Source organism: Rhynchophorus ferrugineus, unplaced genomic scaffold, assembly GCF_030347505.1.
Source record: "Rhynchophorus ferrugineus isolate W39M unplaced genomic scaffold, kcgeb_rfMv2 rfM7, whole genome shotgun sequence".
Lineage (NCBI taxonomy): Eukaryota > Metazoa > Arthropoda > Insecta > Coleoptera > Curculionidae > Rhynchophorus > Rhynchophorus ferrugineus.
The window spans coordinates 20,356,171-20,381,047 of NW_027472586.1; the positions used below are offsets into that span (position 1 = coordinate 20,356,171).

At 32.8% G+C, this 24,877-nt stretch overlaps 2 protein-coding genes and 1 long non-coding RNA gene across 4 annotated transcripts; 1 reads left to right on the top strand and 2 right to left on the bottom strand.

The window, feature by feature from the left end:
- Window positions 1-2,097: 2,097 nt before the first annotated feature.
- htt (huntingtin) lies at window positions 2,098-15,879 on the bottom strand. Of its 2 annotated transcripts, none has more exons than XM_076409669.1 (32): window positions 15,696-15,879; window positions 15,457-15,640; window positions 15,121-15,399; window positions 14,920-15,061; window positions 14,687-14,859; window positions 14,448-14,634; window positions 14,145-14,357; window positions 13,929-14,086; window positions 13,411-13,875; window positions 12,471-12,626; window positions 12,252-12,412; window positions 11,940-12,201; window positions 10,132-10,363; window positions 9,672-10,069; window positions 9,356-9,619; window positions 9,067-9,300; window positions 8,794-8,954; window positions 8,541-8,741; window positions 7,839-8,169; window positions 7,434-7,785; window positions 7,108-7,373; window positions 6,875-7,054; window positions 6,566-6,819; window positions 6,106-6,505; window positions 5,308-6,053; window positions 4,320-4,574; window positions 3,942-4,254; window positions 3,655-3,849; window positions 3,203-3,595; window positions 2,997-3,147; window positions 2,671-2,933; window positions 2,098-2,610 (listed from the first exon to the last, which is right to left on the bottom strand). In XM_076409669.1, the coding sequence occupies exons 1-32, from the start codon at window positions 15,776-15,778 to the stop codon at window positions 2,263-2,265; spliced, it is 8,400 nt and encodes a 2,799-aa protein (XP_076265784.1). In that variant the 5' UTR covers window positions 15,779-15,879; the 3' UTR covers window positions 2,098-2,262. The 2 variants fall into 2 exon arrangements, with proteins under 2 accessions (XP_076265784.1, XP_076265783.1); XM_076409668.1 differs by having other exon boundaries at window positions 4,320-4,589.
- Window positions 15,880-16,402: 523 nt separating this feature from the next.
- Window positions 16,403-24,065, bottom strand: LOC143199692 (uncharacterized). Its single transcript, XM_076409678.1, has 3 exons — window positions 23,580-24,065; window positions 16,823-16,864; window positions 16,403-16,766 (listed from the first exon to the last, which is right to left on the bottom strand). Exons 1-3 carry the CDS (start codon window positions 24,022-24,024, stop codon window positions 16,534-16,536), a joined length of 720 nt encoding a protein of 239 aa, XP_076265793.1. The 5' UTR covers window positions 24,025-24,065; the 3' UTR covers window positions 16,403-16,533.
- LOC143199694 (uncharacterized) lies at window positions 19,718-21,030 on the top strand. Its single transcript, XR_013006522.1, has 4 exons — window positions 19,718-19,864; window positions 19,952-20,140; window positions 20,418-20,544; window positions 20,727-21,030. It is a non-coding gene; the product is annotated as an uncharacterized LOC143199694 (long non-coding RNA).
- Window positions 24,066-24,877: the final 812 nt, after the last annotated feature.

The window sequence follows — 24,877 nt, forward strand, 5'->3', positions numbered from 1 at the left end:
GCGATTTTCATTTCGATTGTTTGTTAAATATACTGTATCATAACTTGTGTTTTACTTGTTCGGAGTATTTGTGAACTTTCATGAATCATTAACTAGTTTATTCGAACCATTAGCTGTCATAAGTATTGAATTTATTCGAACAGACCTGTTCACCCTGTGACCTGTTAATGTTGCCGACAGAGTCCATCATAAATTAACATAGCCACCACAAATTACTCTTGGGCAGCTGATGGTGAATCTATCTGTTAGAGATCTTAGGTGAAATAGGGATCGATCATAAAAATAATAAAATAGGCGTTTGTTACCGACACGTTCCACTTTTGTGGTATCGCAATTTTCTAAATGATATGTTCTTTCATGTTTGAGCATTCACTGAATAAAATACAATACATAAAAATTATATTTGGTTTTATTTGGAACCAAAATTAAAATAACATGACTTCAAGCTTTATAGTTAAGAACTTGGCTTAGATGACTTGATCTCCAATCTCACGATCCCAGAGATTCAGGCTTAACACTTATTACAGAGCCATCTTCATTATCAGTTAATTCTGAAAAACCGCCTTTGCAACGAAAGAGTAGGCTGACAATTTTGTAGAAACTGATGCTTCAGTCCAAGCGACGGCTTTCCATTTAGCATATTTGTGAATTCGATGGATTCAAAGGTGAAAAGGTTACACACCTGAAGCCTGCACACTGCAGTTATTATACCTTTATTTAAAGCGTCGAAATCACTTTCTATTAGTGGTTTTAGTTCTGTAAGAACGTAATGACGACTCAATTTTGAACATATTTATAATATTATATAATATTCATTCAGACAAATGATATTGGAATTTTGAACCCAATAGTATTAGCGAATCATTTACAGCTGAGACTTGTGTTCTCATATTAAAAATGTCTTCTTGAGTTCAACAGGTCGATGTTGTGACTGATGGCGCAAATATGTAGAATTTGGAAATGGAAAGACTTAATGCTGAGCATCATAAAGATCTGGTATTAGGCATCAGTATTGAAGTTTATCAATAATTTCGATATTAGAAAAAAATAACCGGAATCTAATCTTCAGGTTAGAGTACACTTTAGGAGGTAATAATTGCAGAGTAATGGTAATTTGCCGATTTTCCGATCCATAAGTTGGAGGATCATTGTAAAAAGTGCTCTGAAGAAGGGAATTATTTTGAAAAATAATCATCTTTTATTCATCACAATGTTTAACATAGATATAAATACATTTTAACGCATAGAAAAGGGGAGATATTGAGAAAAAATTTAAAATGGGTTGTGTCACCTTCGAGGGGTATTGTGACACGAGGTTATAATTATGAGAAAAATATCATTACTCTATGAACTCACGTGAGATTCTAGACATATTTTTAAGAATGCATGCTGTATAAACAAATATACAGATCTTCAGCTGAAACCTTTAGAATATTAAAATATATAAACTAATATTTAAATTTGTTTATTATTTAATCCGTTATCCGATACTGACTCTGTTGACCATGTTCTGGCAGCATCTGGGTAACTTGTCAATTATTCAAAGTCTGACTTTATTGTTAGGGCGGAATTGAGCCCAATGCAAAAGAAATACTATAAGTATATTTTGACTCGGAATTTTGAGGTTTTGAATCCAAAAGGAGGTGGCCAGTCTGTGTCTCTGCTGAATATTGTCATGGACCTGAAGAAATGCTGTAATCATCCCTATTTGTTCCCTGCTGCGGTCGAAGAAGCACCTCTTGGATCTCATGGTCATTATGATATCCAACATATAAATTTGTTTATTATTTAATCCGTTATCCCATACTGACTCTGTTGACCATGTTGTTTTGGCAGCGTGTGGATAACTTGTCGATTATTCATTTGGTGATGCCAAATCATCAGGGCCAATCACGTGATTGTATAAGATCTGATACAAAAAATTAAATGATTACAATAAATTATTACATTACAACTAAAGGATTTAAAATTCTTCTACAGAAGGGGCGATATTAATGATTCATCATTGAGATTTGAAAAAGCTGGCTTGGTAGCGGAGTGCTCCAGGCGAATTAGGTTGGGATATAAACAGGGTAAACCCTAGCTGACAAAAAAACATTTGAAAAATATCATTGGTTTTATTAGCTCTTCTTTAAATATAACATTAACAAAAAAAACTTAAAACAAGATTAAAATATTAATATTATAGCTCTGGATCTATGTACAAAATATATTTGTATTTTTTGGTCTAAATTTACATTACGAATCACAACCGATAATATGTTATAACGAATTAAGCAAGTCGCTGAAGGGCATTTCCAACTGATCTTTGACTTTAACAAAACTATCGACAAAGGCCTGCCTTTGTTTGTCGTTGGTTAAATTTCGATAAAAGTCTACGCCGGCTATGCAGAAGATTTTCTTGTCTTCGTACTCGTATCTACCTACTCTATTTTGAACGTAAGGGAAATATGACCGTAACCATTCACTAGAACTTGCGCTGATGAAAAAACAGGTTAAACACCATGTATTTGCGGTATTGGAAAATGACTGTGTGAAGTTCGCCAAACTGAAGACTACCCAGTCCTGGAGTAGTGACAACTGGCACTGCTCTATAGCAGTTTCAAAAACCTAATACGAATATAAATGTTTATTATCTATAATAACAATCTGCTGGTCCAATATATTTACCTGAAACACTACACCACTCATTAATTTCAAATGTGGTTGTTGAGGGGACAAGAATTCACCAATAACTTTTGTCAGTATATCAGACGGGGAGAAGAAATCTTTCAGAATTAGTGGCAATACTGAACATAATACTTCTACTTCGATAGCGTAGCTTCTTTTGATCCTCTCAAATATTGCGGACAACTTTTCAATAGTTTGTACTAAATGATCCGGACTGGTCTGCTCATTGTCTGCCTCAGGTCTTTCTAAATGCTCCCAACAATCTGAAAATTATTTTATTTTATTTCAAACCAAATTATTCAATTATAATTTTAGTTTTCACTTACCGACATACATGTAGGTAATTAACAATTGAACTCCTAAAATCGAATCAAGAGGATTCTCATCTTTCAGTTTTTCCAAAGCCAGTTTCTGAATACTTTTACCGAACCTTTCTAATATGTACATTGGCCTTACAAGTAAAAGTCTTTCCAAACTCTAAAAAACAAATTTTTAAAACCAATTTGTCTTAATATGTTTTCTTTTTAAATACCTTAATTATTTCCACTTCTAAATCGTCACTGGCCATTTTATTTTTCAGCATGGTAAACGCTGATTGTAGCATATTAATTACAAAGTTCTTTTCCATATGAATGTCGTCAACATTCTCTATCAAGTAAAAGGCTACGGACCAGACGAGTAGGGTATGTTCTTGGCATCCTCTTAAGACAGGATTTTGGGTGTTGAAATGCTGCAGTACATATTCTACTGCACAAGGTAATATCAGTTGCAATTCTTCAGATATGCCTGCGATTTTAGAATTATTGAGGATGCATCCCTCTAAGATATAGAGTAGGCCATATAGACAGGATATTCTAGTTGAAGTGAATGGGCTTTTCAAGAACTGAACGAGGAGTTTCTTCGTTTGTTCATAGATTTCTAAATCCTGCAACAGTACATTTATAGATAAGTCAATAATAGTTATCAATAGTAACATCTACATACCGGAGATAAAACACCTACACATTTGCAGATACCCACTAATAAATACTGATGTATGAGTTCGTCTTCGACAGCGTGGGTTTTTGCCAGCTCCAGGAACATAACTAACATCCAATCAAATTGAGATTTATCGGTAAATAGATCCGAAATGAATAGAGTCGATCTAACAGTTTCATGTAATATTCTTAAACCGGTATTCTGTAAAAATATATATAGATATCTTAGTTTTGCATTTTGGAAACTCAATACAATACATTTTGATCAGCTATTAAGTGTTCATATATTATTACCTCGTTTTTCATAAGTGGTGTATAATACTCCAATAAAAATTGTAGACAAGAATTTATATCTAAACCGTATTCCTCCAACGATCTTGTACGGTTGTTTAAAACAGTTTCTGCGAAACAGTTCTTACTCTGCTTTTCTGGGGATGTACATATCAAAAAATATTTGATAGACATCTGGCCGTAAGAATATTGATTTGAAGATTTCTCGAAGTTCTTCTGGCTAAATACATTTCTGATTTTGCTTGTTTTGGTTTGTGGAGAGAGCTCAGTGAATTTGTGCTCTATGAGGTTTTGAACCGCCATTAATTTGGTTACACTAAAAATAAATATACATATTTAAACATATTGCCAAGAAAGATACTTTTAATCAATTGGTGATACCTTAAAGCGGCTCCTTGGATCGGTACATTTCTGGATACATGTATCATTTCAGATATGTTATTATTTCCTAAAACCGGGTATCGCAGCGTCTGCATGAGCAGTGCTGTAAACGCTTTTATAGATAGGCTAGATGCCTGTAGGACACTATTTATATCAGCTGAATCTGGACTGTCTAGATTAGAACATAGTACACTCAGAAAACACATCCATGTTTCTTCAAACTGCTGTCTAGACATCCAGCCAAGCAAAATTACTCTACAAACCAAAAATCTATAGTATATTAGACAATTCATAAATATTAAATCAGCTGAGGTTCTCAATGTGTATATAACTACCAGTTTATTTCACGATATGCCTCAGTTCCTTGCCATGAGTTTTCTGTTCGGGCAGTGAAACGGCGTAGGCTGGTAAACCAAAAAAAGGGTAAAAGGCTGGATTTACCAGCCTACGGAAACCTTTTTTTACCCATGATGTCAAGCCGGTTTGAAATCGCTTGTTGAATATCCAATAACGTTTTTAACTTTACTGACTTCTTTTCGTGTTTGTTATTAATGTCATCTTTAAAAGGTCCATACCAGCACTCAAATGTTTATTGATAGAGCAATTAAAACAAAAAACTGTGTACAAATGCTATTTTCTTAAATAATAAAGTATATTGCTCGTTTTTCAGCGAAATATAACACATACTGATTATTATTTAGAAATAATGAAAATTTAACATGAATATAACACACCGTAAAATGTGTAATGTTGTTGCAAGACGAGAGTTTTTGAGAAGAGGAAATGTCTTTACAATTATTTGTAACGGTTAATTAGATATAAACCATTAGCAATGTCTTGTTGGAACCTTATCTCCCGGTCGTGTTACGGTCAAAATGTAGCTTATTAAAACTCTCTTGTCAATGATAATGTTTTTTATCATTCTTGTTATGCTACTAATTTTTTGTTTTATTAGTAAGTACATTCTATTTTTTATTTTAAAACTTACCTGAATATATATTCCTCTAAAACATCAACTTCTTGTAACATTTCAATTGGTAATGGAGGAACTTGAGTGGAAAACTTCCCACTTAGTACAGGTTGCCATCCTAGTTTCCATACTCGCGAGGGGATAAGATTATATGAATTAACAAGAGGTAGCCGTGCCAATGATACTATTAAACTTTTTATGGGTTCTAGAAGAAATCTTGGAATTTTCATGGTGCTTCTCTGATAGCTATATAGCCACTGAACCAGAATGTACAAATTGTGCGACGATTCCATCGCTTGATTCACTTCAATGTTATCTGAAGTAATACTTAACATAATCGATTCACTGGAAGGAAGCGGTTCTTCGTGCCTCAAAAGATATCCTAGAAAGTAATGCAGAACATTGATTGATGAACACAGCCAAGATATATTGCTATCCAATCCCAGATAACTGGAAAATTGTGACTGCTTGAGTATTTCGTTAGATGTATTTATGAAAATATCCAGGGAACTAACGTTGATGTACTTATTATCGACGTCTATGATGAAACCGATGAACTCCAACGAAACAACAGCAAATTTTGATATATTCTCGGAATCGATTTCAGAAAGCTGTATGGTCGGTAGGCTTTCGAGGGCCTTCATTAAAACTGCTAATGATAAATTTATATTTAGGACCGAATTGAAAAACTTCTCATCCTTAAAAGACTGCAGTATTTTTTTGGTGTAAGAGTTTTGTTGCTCAGTTGCAGACATTTTAAAAACCTGCAAACAAAATGACAAGTAGTAAATTACAAAATCAGTTATTCTTTCTTACCTCATGATTACTACAAATATCATTAGTTATAACTGCGATTTCCCTTAAAACACAATCAATGCTGGCCTTAAGGATAGGTGGTTCCTGTTTTAGTTGGTGATCCCTTACAATTTGCATTCCAATTTCGAAACAATCTCGAAAAATGAGTTTGTTAAAGTCCTCACTAGACATAAAACTGATCAGTTCGGTATACTCCAGTTTCGCCATCACTTTTGCGTTTTCTTTTCTTAATGCACCGTCCTGATATTTGTTTTGAATTTGGGATAATAACCATTTTTTATTTATTTGCTGTTTCTTGATGTACTCATGGTTTATCATCCGGGAACGATTAAAATCTAATGGGCTCATGTCATAATATTGGATTAACAATTTATTAAATAAACTGATAAGAGTCTCATATCTGAAAAATAAATCAGATGAAGTAAATATTAATAATAAAAGAGTTATATACCCAACTTACTTTTTAGATAAATTCATTAAATTTAATTCTTCTTTTATTATAAACAGATCATCTTTTGAAAGCTGGCAGTGAACTTCTTCCAAAGGCAATGTAAAAAGATATTCGACCTTTCGGCTAGCTAGGTTACCAACCATCCTTGATATGGCGATTTGACGATTACTTAACATTTTAGGTATTAATAATTTGATCACAGCGCCAGTTTGAGACGAATGACTGTTCTCCAAACACTTCAGTACTTTTATTTTAAATATTGCCTAAAATTGGAGTTATTAGTACAATATGGCTTCAGTGAAGGGAATTATGATATACTGTTTTAACATCAAGATATTTCTGATCTATACTATGAATAAACAGACGACTTAACGTTGCGTTCCTATGTATAAATGTGATAAATTCTGATACAGGCACTTCGCCTATTAAATTAATGAGATTCTCAGAGTTTTCGGATAAATTCCATGATAACTGTTTCGTTTCAGAAATATTTTCGTTCTAAAATAAAACAAGCATTTATTTAAAATAGTGGCGGCTTTTGTTTGGATTACCAAATAATCACAAAATACTATAGTATTTCCAACGTTAACAATGCAATTGTTTATGGGACCGTGCCCTTTGGTGGTGATCATATTTGTCCAAAATTGGAGTTCATTGTAGTGTAGAACACTTAATATATGACACCACTGAAATGTAACTGTTGGGTACCATTTACCAATCTCTATAAATCTTTGGTTGAGTATGTTAATATCGACATCGTTAGAATTCTTTTCGTTTAGTAAGGATATAGCGATTTGGGAAACTTTACAAAGACTTCCTATAATATTTCAATTCGTAAATGATACAAAAATAATGATAAAACTGGTGATATGTTTACCTGATTGGAAAACATGTAAACAGTACATTAAGAATACACTGAACTGACTAACCAGGAACAAATTGCTGTTGTTTTTACATAATTCCATTACATGTTTTGTTGTAAATGTGATTACTCGGAAAAACATTCTTGCAATAATATCTTCGCCAAAGACATTTTGAAAGGCGTCAGCATTATTGTGAACGTTTAGAGGATCTGCTGTGGCTATAAAATTTTCATGTATACAACCAGGACTGAATTCATCTTTTAAGTTGTTAATTTTCGAGATCAATACGTCTTCCTTTAGAGGTGAGAGTATTAAAAGCAAGAGGATAACTTTCGAGATCCACCGCCTTAACATAGCCGTGTCTTCCTGTAATAAAAAATATTTAGAGCAAGTTATGGGGCGTGATTTGTAATACTGACCGATGATGGGGGAGCCTGAAACAGCATTATGATTAGGTCATCACAGGGTTTGAAAACGTTGGGATTTAGAGCGAATATGAATTTCCTGAGGGCTGCGAACGTTTCTTTATTTTCGATTTTTATGCGGTTTTGCTTCAACATTTGTAAGAACACAACTACCACTTGATTGGACCATCTATACCATTTGTCTGTATCGTCGATGCAGTACTTGCTGTCTTCCAAGACCAAAGTCACTAATTTGATTACTTCTCTATATTCAAGTAAACGCAAAAGCATTGATAATATAACTTCTCGAGTTGTTTCTAATTCCTTCACGTCAGTGGTGTTTGATCTGAAAAATTATAACTTTATACTAGCTAACGCTTACATATAGTACAATAATCAATGAAAAATTTCAGATATGGTTAACATAAATATTGCAACTTGAAAATAGCATTGCTTTGTAAAAAATCGTATATCGAATACATTGACCAATTGCACTCAAGTTTCTTTAATGTTATACATGAGATTAGAACGAAATCAATTGAATCCTAGAAATACCATTTATTGAGCCACAGATAAAAGGAAAACTAATGGAATATTTCATTAGATGTATCGGCACAACAGCCACCATGCATTGCAATTACAATTCAACTGGTAGTTGGAAAATAATATGTACATTAACTGAGAGATAATATATTGTACAAATATGTTTTTAAATACCTGTTTCTGATCAAAAAGACATCTTGAACTATGGGCTCCAATGCTGGAATGTAGTGGGTTTTTGGATCTTGACCACTGGCCATCAATCCATCACAGAGCTGTATTATTTCCGGAATACTGATGATATTTCGAGAATGCTGCTTGGAATAAGATAGGTGTACTAGAAATTTGAATATTCTCGGAGTAAGTTCTTCGGAGTGACTAAAAAGTATGAGGTAAAGCAATTGCAGATTTTCAAGTATAGTTAACGTACGGCACTTGACCCGCCTCAATATACTCGACCTGTTTTAAAACGAAATTTTTGAACACTTGGTCTGAGTCAAATAAACAGTAATTTACTCTTAGTTGGACTAATTGGCTTAATAATTGCAATACACTGCATTGAAATTTTACATTGCTAGTGATGATATATTCCTAAAAGTATACGACTATAACAGCAGCATTTGTACAGTGGTAGTTTGCTTAGTTTTTATGATAAGAACAATTTTTTGAATCAATACGAATTTGTCAATGATCTTTGACTTACCTCCAATGACTTGATTACTATCGGTTCAAAAATTTTTAAATAACTTGCAAGTATTTTATCGGAAGTTCTCGTTATTGATATTGGTTTTTTTATATCACGTCTATGTAAATATCCCATAATTGTACTGTCACCATCACATTCAATCTTACTGATGCTTTTTAACGAATTTACGCAAATCAAAATCTCTTCGCAGGGTTTTTGGAAAATATTGTGGTAAAAACTGAAATTATTGCTCTAAAACAATTATAAGTTTTAATTCCATTTTATATTAATACTTTTTTCAACCAACCTCTTTCTTTTTAAGGTTTTCGTCAAGTATATCTGTAACATTGGATGTCAAGTTACTTCCAAAAAGGCATTTAAGTAATTGTTGGACACATCGTACTGTTAAAATAGAATCTAGTAAAAATGTAGATTGTAGGTACGTCAAAACTTCTTCGGATATACGACCAAATTCGCTCAGAGTAGTCACTTCCAATATCACAGATAAGGTTTGCAAAGTTTTTTGCAAGAGATCGATTAAGTTTTTCGAGTCCTTTGGATCTAAGGATGACTAGAAATACAGGCTGTAAGTAAATTTTCGGAACAATAATGAAGCAACTAACTTTGTAATTAATAAAGGCACCCCGCAATATATCAAATATCTTCATGTAATGTTGAGATCCGCCGAAGAATCCTACAAGGGCCGATTTGATATATTCCTTTTTTTCCTCTCTCTCCATAACAATCTTCCCTGGAGCTATGGGTATCTTTCTTTCGTCGCTTTTTCTCCTTTTTATTGGCGACAGTGTACCAGTGGATGGCAAATGAGGCAATACCGTTTTCGATTGAGGAACAATCGGTACTAAATCGTTAATAACGTTGTGGAAAATGTTCAGTAGCTTTACTGTGTGCAGTAAGTATTGTTCGGAGAGTGGTTTAATCGAGCTACCGGGGATCATCGACCATGTTTGATTCCCGGTTTCTAGTACATCTACTGGTTTTAATAGTAAAGTAGCATGACCTAAAAATCAATAATTTTACAAAATTAATTCTAAATAATAACAATTGGCATTGTTAATATACCTGCATACAAGTTAGCTGATAAATTCATTAAATTGTTCATAAATGCTATGTCGTACACGTAAATTGAATTCGTTAAATAGTCTACGCATAAAGTGAAAAGATCCTCGGAACTGTAGGTCATGGATACCTCAACATCATTGTCCTTGAAATGTTTAGAGTCGCACCACGATTTCCGATATATTGTGCAGGGATATTTGTTGGAGAGAAGCGATAAAGCTTCAATGCCTCCGTACTGGAATATAAGCCCATTAGTACTTAGGAACTTTTCATTAATTCCTTTAAAAAACTAAACAAGCATTTCAATTCGAGTTCGAGATCCCATGAAGGCTAAGCTTATTTTATTTTATAAAATCTGAACACTTTTATTGAAGTACATTACTATAGGTAGGAACAATTGATAATTAAGTAATCTTTTGATGCTGTTAAAATACAAACACGTACTTAGCCATGTTACACCAGATCCTGAAAAACACTAAAGAATTTACAAGTCTTTACGAGTTACAAGAATCTTGTAACAGCGCTTTATCGCTTTTTGTGTGCAGTGGAAAATACAGTTGAAGCAAAAACTTGGCTTGATGCCGAGTTTTCGGATACTGCTCCAAGAAAATCAACCATCAAGGATTGGTATGCTAAGTTTAGACGTGGTGAAATGAGCACCGAAGACGGTGTATGCAGTAGACGCCCAAAAGAGGTTATTACCGACGAAAACAATTAAAAAATCCACAAAATGATTTTGAATGACCGTAAATTGAAATTGAATGAAATAGCAGATACTCTAAAGATATCAACAGAACGTGTACATCATATTATTTGCAAAGTGGGTGCCGCGCGAGCTCACTTTTGACCAAAAACAGCGACGATTTGATGATTCGGAGCAGTGTTTGAAGATGATCAAGTGTAATAAACCCGAGTTTTTGCGTCGATATGTGATAATGGATGAAATATGGTTCCATCATTTCAGTCCAAAGTCCAATTGACAGACATTGAGTGGACTGCACACGATGAACCCGCTCCAAAGCGTGGGAAAACGCAACAGTGGGCTGGCAAGGTTATGGCGTCTGTTTTTTGGGATGCGCATGAAATAATTTTCATTGAGTACCTTGAAAAATGAAGAATCATCAACAGCGACTATTACATAGCGTTATTGGACTGTTTGAAGGACGAAATCCTCGAAAACGGCCGCATTTGAAGAAAAAGAAAGTGCTGCAAGGTTATGTACCGTGTCACAAGTCAGTGAAAACGATGGTAAAAATCCAGGAATTGGGCTTCGAATTGCTTCCTCATCCACAGTATTTTCCAGATCTGACCCCCAGCGACTATTTCCTGATCTCAGATCTCAAAAGAATGCTCATTGAGAAGAAATTTTCGTCCGTGACCGCCGAAACTGAGGCCTATTTTGAAGCAAAGGTCAAATCGTACTACAAAAATGGTATCGAAAATTTGGAGGGTCGCTATAATCAGTGTTGAAGAGAATTATGTTGAATAAAAAAAAACTAATTTTGCCAGAAAAATGTGTTTTACTATGGTAAGCCGGGGACTTTTCAATTTACCTGTTATAAGATCATGCAAGTACCATTTAAAGTTGACTGTTGTGAATGTGAATTATTATACTTTCTCGTAAACAATATCAAAAGCTTATTCTTTCTATCATACAATGTCGCTTTTTGCTACTTCTTATCTGACAACGCCATTGCAATCAACTTTTCAAAATAGTTAATTGTTCTTACCTATAGTTCTCTACGTACGTCTTCGTCAATGGGACCTTGGACTAAAGCAAATGATGTTTATAAATATCCACTTTTACTTACAATAAGATATTTCGATTGTGTTGATAATACTGTGGAATACAGATGCATCACTATTTTCGACAACGAGTAGTCGATTGATTTACTGATTGATCCGCCGATTTTCAAGTATGGGAAGGGCATAGATTCTATAAATTGTTTCCTTTGCAGATTCATTTCTCCGGTGCTGTTTTTAAAGCCCAATTTATTGTTAATTAAAATAGCTTTGGTAGTTACATGACTTTCCATTGGATGGTATTCTTCAAAGTACAGGTTTTCAATTATTCTAAAAGAAAACAGTTAAACGCATATCTTAATGATAAATCCATTTCCTACTCGGTTAATGATGCTGACGCTGCGCTTCGGATCCTTTGATCGCTATCTTTCAAAAATAGAAACAATATGTTATATAACACTTTGCTTTGAAATATGCTATTTTCTGTTATGTGAAAAAGTGTGACGTAGGACAACTTGGAAACCAACTCGCATAAAGAAACCTAAAACAGCTCACTTGTTTATTCCAGCGAAAAAAATGTCATAGGGTACCTTTTTTACCTTCACTAACCAGTATGGATTGTTAGCTAGATATGGCAGTGTATCTAGTAGAGATAAAATATCATGACAATTTTTAGACTCCGCCAGTAGCATTAAAACAGGATTGAGGCTTATCAAAGTTTGTTTGAGGCAATTGGAATTCTCGTCTTGCAAACCCTAAAATGTGTGGTTTACATTTAATCATTTAAGCTAGTCCAAATTATAAAAAATAGACTAATGTTGAATAAGCTGAATCTATTGTTTATTGGATCGTTTACATCAGAATGGACGGGTGGTAATGTTTGCATAGTCGATTCAACATGTTGTTTCCATCAAAATAACATAGATTTTAATCAGTTTGACAGTTTTTGTTTTAAATGGAGACCTATTAAGAAAAGACCAGTTGACGCTGGACTCGTTCGAGCTATGAATTATTGGAATTAGTAAATATCCGTGTGCTTGTAAAAATGCCCATAATCCAGGATTCCCAGCACAAGCATCCCAGTTAAGGATGTAAGGTAACCATGGGCAGATTGAAGTTACTGTGATCTAACATAGTCTAGTAAAATCGATTATCATAAATATTTTTACTAAAAGTGTATTCAGATAGGATACGACCGGGCACATCGCTTTGGTCTCTTCTTCAGAAGAGAGGTGTTATAATAGCGCGATCATATAATCGATTTACTGCACCAGGATTGATAAGGCCCTGCTTGTCAAAAAATGAACGATGTAATTAAGGGTTTCGTTTCTCTGCCCTGTTGTTGAATCAATAATAACAATATGTTAAAATCCTATATCATAACTGTTATGTTTCTTATTTAAATTAATTAAACGCTAAGTATTACTACATATTTTATAACAATGAATAAATTGTTTGCTGACTCATTTAGTTTTGGTATTAAATTTCACGCTGAGCATATTTTACTTACTTTTTTTTTTGGTAACTGGGGGTACTTACTTTAGACAGAATAGCAATAAAATCAGTCATGTGATAACACGTCCCATCTTTCGGAATATTTCTTTGATTTATATTATTTTTAATCCACAGATCAAAATCTAGATTACTTTCCAATAGAATGGCGGAAATCAAATCTGACACAATCATTCGAATGTTGCCTCTTAGTTGCGGATCGGAGTGTTCAGAAAATAAAAGAATATCTGATATTTTCTGGTGACTGATCTTGCTGAGTTGACTTTTAGAGTCATTTGTACCATTTTTGTTTAGATACTGGAAGAAAACTTGAGGATAGAGGCGAAATATGGAAGAGAGACAACACAAGGCTGAAGATTTTACTGACACCCTCACTGTCTTATCACTTATACATTTTCCTGCGACTCCACATAATAGAAATGATTTTATAATAAGGCGAGCGCAATATGACAGCGATACATTTTTATCCAAATACTTTCCAATATCGACTTCCTAAAATAACTTATTGTGTGATCTTAACACCAAACAATCAATTTACAATTTACCTGATTATCTAAGTCATGATCAAGTAACTTGTCTACACTTTCTGAAGCCGTAATACTTTCTTCAGATGATTTATTGCTTAACTTATCAATAGTGTCAGCATTGCCAATTTTTCTCAGTTCTATCCCAAATTTGTTCTGTTCTTTCCGAACATTATTTTCTAAAATATATAAAACCATTCAGAATAACTGTAGTAGGGTACATAATTAATCAGTTACCACAGCTACTAGCAGCTATGTTATCCTCATTGCTAGTCATTACAGGTTCTATGATGTCTTCATCTGCAGCATTCCCATGAGGCATATTAATTACTGATAACTTGGATTCTCCAATCCATTTTCCTATATCACTTTCTATGGTTTCAGTCAGATCACATTCTGAGAATAATGTTTCCTCAGCAGAAGTTGTATTAGTAGCAATACTCAATTGGCCTAAAAAAGGGTAAGAATTCCTGTATCTATAATTTATTTTTTGAAGTTTGGTTCAAAATTATTTAACATAACTCAGCAAGAATAACTTACTGGGTGATTTTATGTTATTGAAGGATTGGCTCTTGTGTATTCTACACTTATCTACTCCACTGGGAGATAAAAGTTTGTTCTTCAAATCAGCAGTTATATTCGATAATAGAACATTTAAAGTCTCTAATGAAGCATTAATAATATTGTGGTCCTTGTTTCTTATATAAAACAAACATAATTCATAAATCTACAAATTTAGAAATATTAAAATATATATATGACATTTAACATAAGAATACCTGAAGAAATTTACTGAGAGCAAGAGGCTGAATTATTTCTATATCTTTTGAATAACTAAATCCATCATTGTTAATATTTGAATCTATTAATGCAGGCAGTAACAACTTTAAACTATATAATACTCCCAAAATAACATAATTATCATGAGTATCATCTACAGGAATTATCAGACCTAAAATTTAAATAGTGTATAAGTTTATACATATATTATTTATTTATAATTATATCTTACCTAACAATATATTAACACAATATGTTACAAAAATGTATGGTTTTCTTGAATTTATACAAATGCTTAAAATACAATTTGATGCAGCTCGTCTGACAGTAGGGGAAGAGTTGTTGATATTGTTTAAAAAAGCTTTTAATAGCAGCTGAAAGAGAAATTGTTATATTATTTGAATTAAATATCTAATTATAAAAGAAAATTTACCTCAATATCAGCATCTGTAGCAAAAGGGCCCAACACATTTATAATCTTTGGCAAACAATTGGCTAAAGTTTCATGAATTGGTTCCTCTGTTCTTTTTGTTATTCTTATAATACTAGGAAAGAAATTTATAACATAAACCTTTCCTTTATGAGGTTTTATATGATGGGCTAATTGGGAAAACCTAACAAGTGCAGCTCTTAGAGACCTTGCTGAGCCATTTTTTGATATTTCCTTATGGAGTATAATCAGAACTTTTGCTATATGCTCAGCACTTACAGTCTAGGAATGTATTGATACATTAAGTAATGATTATATGTACAGATAGTTTTTACTTACACGAATTATTCTATTGAGACATTCATCACTTGTCATGCGAATATCAGATTCAGGGTCATCACATAATTGCAAGAATGTATCAATTGTAAAATTGAGTAGAACTTGAAATTTTGTTGAAACTTTGATTGTTGAATTTGAAAAGGCTTCAGTAACAATATGACAATGATGGATCTTTTCCTTTTTCCTGAAAAAATAAAAATTTTAATAAAACATACTACAATTATATATTTGGGGTGTACCTTATTGGATCTGGAGAATGTGGAAGGCTTGAAAGATTCTTTAAGGCCTCGAGCGATCTTTGTAGCTTTTCTTGGGTTGCCATTATAATTTTAAGAATTAAACATATATTTAGTAATATAAAGATTTCATATTTTTATTCGCAACAAAAGTAATAAATCTGATATACACTATTCTGTTTACAAATGAAACCAGCTGTTTAAATGTCAAACTATTTTGAGAATATTTTTCCTCCCACGCAACCAGGAATACAGATATCGTTTTCTAATTTTTAAATTCGGGTTATATCAATATTTTATTGTGATATACAATATCTCAAAAATAAATACAATTTTCTTTCTTGATTATTTATTAAAGATTAAACATGGGTGATTTTATTAACTTCTCAATGTAATTCTCAAACTCCCACTGAATTTTTTAAAAATTATTTAAATGTCAAAACTAAATATCATTTTTTCAATTATAGCTGAAGAATAACAATGTTACAAAATAACATATTTTTAATTTACATATTTCACTGTGTATATAAATTTAACTGCATGGAACATATTACTAAATAGGTAATTTATATTAGTATAGTGATAAAGTAGAAATATATTTTTATTTATGGACAAATAGTAATTAAACGAAGACAAAAGACTAATTTATTGGGATTACTACGCAGTTTAATTAACTTTGTTTTTACATTTATGAGCTAGATTAGATTAATTGAAGTATACTATTTTTGTAAATTAAAGGTTATATGTACACTGTAAAAGGTTCTTTTTGTAATTTTTTTAAACACTACAGATGTGTTTTTTTTATGAATAGAAACCTACGTTCTAATAATCATAAATTAAATTAAAAAAATGTGGCCTTTATTTGTTGAACGTACATGAACAAAACTATGATTATGTTGAAGGCTGTGAGTAGCAATATTATACCGAGAATCTTCGACCAATCCTTATGTGTCCTTAATATTGCTTCCAAACAACTTGTTGGATAAGAGTCTAGTATTGTGCATACTGTTTGAATTTCTTTGCAACACTCATCTATAAGATGTGACGCGTTCATGATTCCTACAGGGTCTTTACCTAAAAAATGCAAATTTAGTGAAATTACAATATTTGACATCTTATGCTCAACGCACCTTTTGAAATATATGTTTCTTTATAAATCACGACGTCTTCACCTATAACAGAAAAGTGCAGCGGATAGATTAAAACTTAGATCAAAACAAAAATTATTGATATAAATTAATTTAAAGTTTGCAATATATGTTTTAAACTTCATGTATCTGCTGGTTGTTTGTTGCCGGCTGTGTTTTCCCAGGAATAATTGCCCAATTCTCTTAGTTATTTAAGAACCGATAATGTGTACATTTTTGATTTGAGTTTGAGATACTTTTTAGTACTCCTAGTCCTACATAAAGCTTTTGACAAGATTTGGCACGACGGCTAATTTCAAAATCCATTCGACGTAGTTTTCGTTCTAAGTACAATCAGGTTTACCTGAAGAGACTGCTTATTGGCAGTTCGTATCAGCGAAGCTTGAAGAACGCCTTTCTAGTCAGAAACACGTAAAATCAAGCGTCCCCCAAGGTTCACCGCTAGCCCACGCCATTTTTTATCTGTTCATAGCGGTTATCTTGCTGCTGTATGACATTTTTTATCTGCTCGTTTTCACCGCAAAATCAAAGCCAAAACCCAGGCCGTCATCTTCCATAAGCAGAAGCTATGTCTACTCTTCAATCTAAGATTTAGTTGGTCCTTAGAAATCCGTTTAAATAAAACTGGACTACTGTTACTGCTACTGCATGAACATTTTTCCTCGTAATTTCATTAAAAGAGATTCAACGTGACTTCCACTATTCTACTAGCGAAGGTCATACTTGGTCCATGAGTCTCTGAATTGGAACCTGTTCGCGGATATTCACTTTTTGCCATAACCGAGGATACATCGGCAGGAACATTTTATGTTTTAGCGTTTTTTTTAGTAGGCAGTATTTTTATCACATCTATTGTTTTCGCTTAACCTGATTTCAGTTTATCTAATTTAGGTTGTTTTTGGTTACGAATTTCTTTAGGAATATAATGTTTTTCGGGGGTAATTTATATTGCCATGGAAAATTATTTCTTTAAATTTAATTATTAAGTCTTCTGTTCTATACCGTGAAGTTCTAATTGAATTAATTGCTTCCCAAGAATCCAATTCTAGCCCAGATATGGGTTTTAAAAAGTATGAAAAGCTCAAGATGGTCTTTCATAGGGTTATACAGCTTGTTGAGTGGTGATATTAAAAAAAATCGATATATCGATATAATGGAGGAAAAAATAACGATATCAATTCAATTGGGACTGAAGAAGATGTATAAACTTATTCTATATGCATAGAAGTTAAAGCAACCAGGAGTCCTTTCTATAGCAAGGAGAGGAGAACAAGTGCAATCGGAGAGTTAATTCATTCGGATATTTGTGGGCCAATAAACCAAATATCTGAAGATGGAGGAAGATTTTTCCAGACAATACTAGATGATTTCTCCCATTTTACCAGAGTGAAAATTCTGAAGACAAAAAATGAAGCTGAAGAGAATTTGAAATAATAATACATTAATGAATTAAAAAGACAGCATGGGGTAAAGTAGAATTTTGTAAGAAAAAGGGGATTCGTTTAGAACATACAATAGTCCATTCACCGCAAAGTAATGAAAAGGCGAAAAGATTAAATATGATTAGAACAAAAATACTTGAGTCAGGGATTCCAAAATATCTCTGGGGAGAAGCACTTAAATATTCTGTATACGAATTAAATAGGAGACGAACCGCAGCACTGACAAAAGGAAAAACACCATCAGGAATATGGCACCGGCGAAATGACCTAAATAAATTTAGAGTCTTTGGATGCCGAGCATAGTACAGTATCTTAACAAAAGACAACAAGCTAGACACAAAAGCAAGAAAAGCTGTGATGGTGGACTATACAGGAGGAGGATACAGATTGTGGCTGCCTGAGAAACAAATGATCATAATGTCGCGAGACGCAACGTTTGATGAAAGTACATTATATAAGGCATGCATAGAAAATTCATAGAATCTGTGAGTAAACCCATGCAGGCAGCTTTGCAAGAGAAAGAACAAAATAAGAATGTGAGTGATGATGAAGAAAGCATTCAGGAGCAGATAAGAGACAGTGATGAAGAACCTGATGAAAATTAACCTATCTTATCTAAATTGGAGGAAACCAATCTAATCAAGCTATATGTCACCTATTGTCTGTATCCCTTTCTACTTTGATTTTTATATTATATTTTAATATATGCACAGAAAACTGTATTGAAAGTGTAGGGGATAATGTCAAGTAGGGATGCAGAAAAAATATCGATATATCGATATATCAATATTTTCTGAAAAAAATTTCGATATTTTTGACCGATATTTCGATATTTTTTCTTTCAGGTTTTAAAATATTTTTGCTTAGATAATTCCGTTGGACCCCGTGTTACTAGTTACTAGTATTTCACTGATCCTTGTATATTATACACGTGGTTGCTTTTTTAAACTCTTGACTACTCCATTACTATTTGCTACATTGATTACAATGTTTCCTTCCATCCTACTGATAACTCGAGATCACATGTTTCTAGTTTTCTGGTGTTTCATCAATCCTTGAGTGCCCTAGTGCTCCGAAATTAATTTTCATTTGTTGCATACAGCCATCTTCCTATTTCCACTTTCCCTCGTGTATATATATTTATATATATGCTTTCCCGAACTCAAACTTTACATAAATTTCATTCCCCTGCACTCTCCGTGTAAGCCTACTACTTCTTTTTATTTATACCGGGAAATCTGAGATCATAACCTGTTACGAATCACTTATGATTCGGGACGGGACGGAATTAATAACAGCACTTATGGCCTTGGAACAAAATAGAAACTTTATTTAGATCCCTGGTATTTAGTTACAGCGCCGTTTACTAACTCTTCTTCTTCTTTTTACACTGGCTTTTGTATCGGTACAAATCATATATTTAATACATCTTGATGTATATTGGCAATACTCGTTCCGTTTACATATCAAGTCTTGTAGGTTGTATTTCAGTGTATTATATACCTTGTTCTACGTTTGAAACAAGCGATCGGTGAAATGTGTGAATGATCAGATTTCGTACGAGGGCAAATCGTTACCCATGGTAATGATAGCATACACAAAATATACTAAGACATCACTGGCGAAGATGAACAGTGACTGTGTTTAAATGTTTATTTTTTAATTTTAGAATTTAATCCTTTTCCGAAAGAAGCTACATAAATGGCTATATACTTTTATTCTTGGATCAATTATTTGATAGCTGAAACTCCACTAAAATGATAGCTCCTGAAAGCAAACTTTTAAGAGAGGATTAACCAAAGTTCAATACACTAGGAATTTTGGTGCAAAGCGATGGTGCTTAAATTTAATTGCCCAAGTAAGAACAAATTCGTTAAAGTGAATTAAAATTTTCACCTTGAGGGGATTTATTTCATTAAAGAAAAAAAAAATGTGTGATATATCTTAAGTGTGGCTAAAATTGTGACAAAATTAAAGTATGGCTTAAGGCTACTTAATCAAGATAATTTTGATTTTTTGTTTGGGCCTATTAGAGTTCATGGATTGAAGAATATCCATACATCCTTCGGCTAGTGTGTTTGACAAATCATTTAAAGCTCTCATATATTAATTTTTTCCATCTCTTTTACCTTTAGGAAATTGTGAAGAGGATTAATTCTGTACTAACGGGGGATGTATTACCAAGAGTTGAGAAATTGCAACTTCATTTTATATCTGCTTTATATCAATTGCAGATGTTCTTATATGAACAAATGAGGCAAGGTAATATCACATGTCCCAGAAAATTGTTTTATTATACTGTCAGTAGTCCTTTGAGCTATCTTTTATATTTTAGCTCACTATATTACCACGTAGATAATATAACATATATTTTGTCAAACATCTTTAAAAAAAGGCAAATCTAAAACCTTTTAATTCTTTTACATGTTTTAATTATTTTTCAGATAGAATATTAAAAATAATATGCACCATATACTTTTGGATGAAACAGGTAAACATAATTTTAACAGAGAAAGACTGAAAGTTTGCTTTCAGTATAAGGGAACAAAAATCCAGAACTCCAATAAATCCTAATAAATTGATGGCCCTAATAAAATATGAAAAAGGAAAAAAACAGAAGAGATAATTTTGATTTGTTCCAAAGTTCTTTGTTTATGATAATATTTATATTTTATATATTTATTTTTGTGCTATATTTATATTTTATACATACTAGTTTTACAAATTATATTTATTTCATTCATTGAATTTTATTTAATAAATTTATTTTAGAAATTAAATTGTTTTATATTAAATTCTCTTGGTCAATTTAACGTGACGTCAGGGCAGTCACGTGCCAAATTTTATCACCGAGCCAATCAAATTGTTTCACAGCAAAATGTTTTACTTGCAGTGTGTGCCTATAATTGAGATTTAAATTGACCAACCAAATTATTTGAATGGCTGATTTAATCCCATATGGATGTTGGCCAAAGCAAAAGTTTTCTTCAGAGTCCCCTATCGAGTTGTCTCTCTATTACTCTATGATTAAATGTGAAGGTTATTGGGTAAAAACTATGTAGCATGAGAATGACGCCGAATTTATTTATTTATTAAATCTAATTTAACTGTGAGAACCGGTGAAATGATGTTGTATTGAAGTAGAAAAATTCGTAGTAGATATTCAACAAGCTGCTTGGAGTAATAGTCCAGAAATTAAGATTAATTAAGTACAACTAAAGCAATTAATTATAAAAAGAAGTGAAGGAACTGGTAGCTGAAAAACGTAAATTACGAACAAAATGGCAACAAGCCAGAACACTGAACAAGCTTAAAATTCCATGATTGAATTAGTCACGCCGAAAGAGTTAACCAAAGTTATTACAACTGACATTAACCCCAGGAAATCGCCAGGCTACGATATAATAACAGGAGAATTACTGCAAAAACTACCAAGAAAGAGAATTATAAAACTCACCAACTTGATCAATACAGCATTTAGATTAAAACATGTCCCAGACATTTGGAAGATGGCGGAAATTATAATGATCCCAACACCTGGGAAGTCACCAAACGAAATAAAAGCCTATAGAGTTATATCACTGCTGCCAGTAATATTTAAGGTTTTTGAAAAACTCCTGGTGAAAAGAATAAAACCGGCCATAGAGAGAAAAAACCTAATACCAACACACCAGTTTGGGTTTATTAACAAACACTCAACAATTGACTAGGTCCACAGAATAACAGATGCTATTGAAAAGGCCTACGAAAATAAAAAAGTATACTCAGATTTATTCTTATATGTAGCAAAAGCCTTCCATAAGGTTTGCCATGAAGGCCTTGTTTATAAACTACAGAAAATGCTACCAAAACAACATACCGAACTATTAAAATCATACATTACAATCAGAATATTTAGAGTCAAACAAGAAGAAGCTTATTCTACAACAAAAGAAGCTAAAGCAAGTATACCACAAGGAAGTGTACTAGGACCAATGCTTTATCTACTCTACACTTGTGATATACCACAAATGGAAAATATTGAGATGGCTACATTTGCTGATGATACTGCGGTTATAGCTGTCGGAGACAATAGTGAAGAAGCCTCACGAAAATTACAGCAGGCAAGTGACAATATAAATAATTGAACACAAGCTTGGAAAATAAGAATTAATGAAAGTAAATCTGTACATGTGCAGTTCACCTATGAACAGACCGTACAGGCACTAATAACATTAAATAATACTTATAGCATCATCTTATCATTCCATATAGCAACAACGCTAAATATCTCGGAATGAATCTCGATGCAAAACTTGGCTAATTGGAAGAAAATCACAATTATCAGTACATAATAAATTGCTATTATATGCTTAAACCATGATATAGGTTTCAGCATTTGCTTAAATACTGAAACCTATATGGACATACGGAGTTCAATTATGGGGATATTCTGCAAAGAGTAACATAAATAAGATGAACATTTTTCAGAACAAAGTCCTGAGAGGTATTGTGGGTTCACTCAAATACTATAGGACTGATTACCTACATCGAGACCTTCAGATACCCACGGTCAGTCAAGAAATCAAGAGAATTGCAAGGGGGTATGAGGAAAGACTCCATTCTCATACGAATATTGAAATATTGCAACTTTTGGATACCACCAGAACAGGACACAAACTCAAAAGTATCAAACAGTCTTATCTTGTGTAGTGAGGTGCATATATTAAAAAATTCAGTAATGACATGTATAAACATTATTTCACCAGAGACTGAGATAGAGCCGATGGGTCCGCCTAGTTATATATCTAGATTTAAGTTATCATAAAGACAAATTGTAGGTTAGCCGGAAACGACTAGTAACAATGTATTAATTAAATAATAAAAAAAATTTAACACCAATAAAATGTACAATACCTAATATAGTTAAACATTTCATTCGTACTTCATACCAGCAAATGGTGGTATTTTTTAGTATAAGGTATCGTGTATAGCATATTCAACAATATGTTCAAAGTTCAAAAATAATAATTAAGTGTTGTTTGTTTTGATGAATTATTAAGGTTAATAAAGTTTTAAGATTATTTAAAATTAAATTCAAATGTAATGTGGAAAACTTTCTAACTGATGTAAGACCGATTTCAAAAAGAGGTAAAAAGTTCGATATAAAAAAATATCTCGTACAATTTTTCACTTGGAAATCTCAAAAGTGATGTAATAATGGTTTGATCATCACGAAATTACTTTTTTTCCTACCCAATATAATTAAATTACTAACAATATCGACTAATATAATATGAAATACTATTATTACTTACCAAAAGGCCCATCATATCCACAACACCTATAATAATCTTGCACGATCTTAACGTCAGTATTAAAAGTATTTTTATCTTTCATACTGAATATATTTCCCAGGAATGCTTTAATCGATATTTCCGCCGTGGTGGTTAAACCGATGAGGCCGTAAACTACGTTTACTCCAAAAATACAAGCCAAAATGATGCTGTTGATGATTGTGAGCCATACCTGCCTGGTTCTGATAGATACAGTTCCTAATAGCGAGAACATGCAGGTGACTATGCCGAGAATAATGGAAGCTTGAGCGATAGACACTTGTGGTCCTGGCATCTTTTGAGCGTGTAAAGCCACGCCGGTTGTGATGACTCCAAAGATGCAGAGAAACCCGCTGGTGTAGTATATCAGCAGTTTCTCATCGAATATTTCGTAGCAGTGCAAGGGACTGGGCAAAATTTCAGACATTTCAGTTTATCATTCATTTTTCATATATATATATCGGGTACCAAGTTATTTGTGTCATTCAAAATTATTGACGTTTATGACAGGCATAGAATAAGGAGAATTTAATAAATCGATCTTTTATTGAACAATCCATTAGGTCTTTCTAGGTGTAAAGTAAGCAGAGATAAGTTTCTTTTTTAACCAATTGGTGAGTTATTGAAGTAATATTGATCCTTAATAAAGAATATCCAAAACAATAATTGCCAATTCTAGGTGGTCTTCATTCGGTATTCGGTAAATTTCTTTAGTTTCCGCAGGATTTGCAACGTTGTCAAGCGATCGAAAAGCTGAATCCAATGAACTACCGCAATTATTTTTGTTTTGACTTTGGATCTTAATAGCAGGCATATTTTGATTGTAAATAGTAGGTAGTAATTATAAAACATAGAAATATAGAACGGGCACTTAAGTGCTTACGGAAACCGTATTTTGCGTGTCCGAATCGCTAGACGTAAAAAACATTATAGGTTTCTTTTTCTCTTTCGTTTTGAAATTTTGTGACATCTTTGTGACAGGCTATATTTATATTTCTATTCTTGTATAATTGTACGGAAATTTGTTACGATGACGTTATTTTTATAGCCTTTAAGGTAACTATTATTTATTTAGGTGCAAAATCATAATATGCGTGTTATTCTTCAGGATGTGATGGTTAAAAAAAAAGAATTATTTTTCAAAGTAGTTCGGTTCAGTTCGGTTCCAACCTTCGTAGGGTGAAGACTTATTTTCAATACGCTCCAAGCTCTAGAAAGATACCTTTCTTTAAAAAAAACCAGTATTTTATTACGGTTATTTAATTGAGTGTTACAAAAAG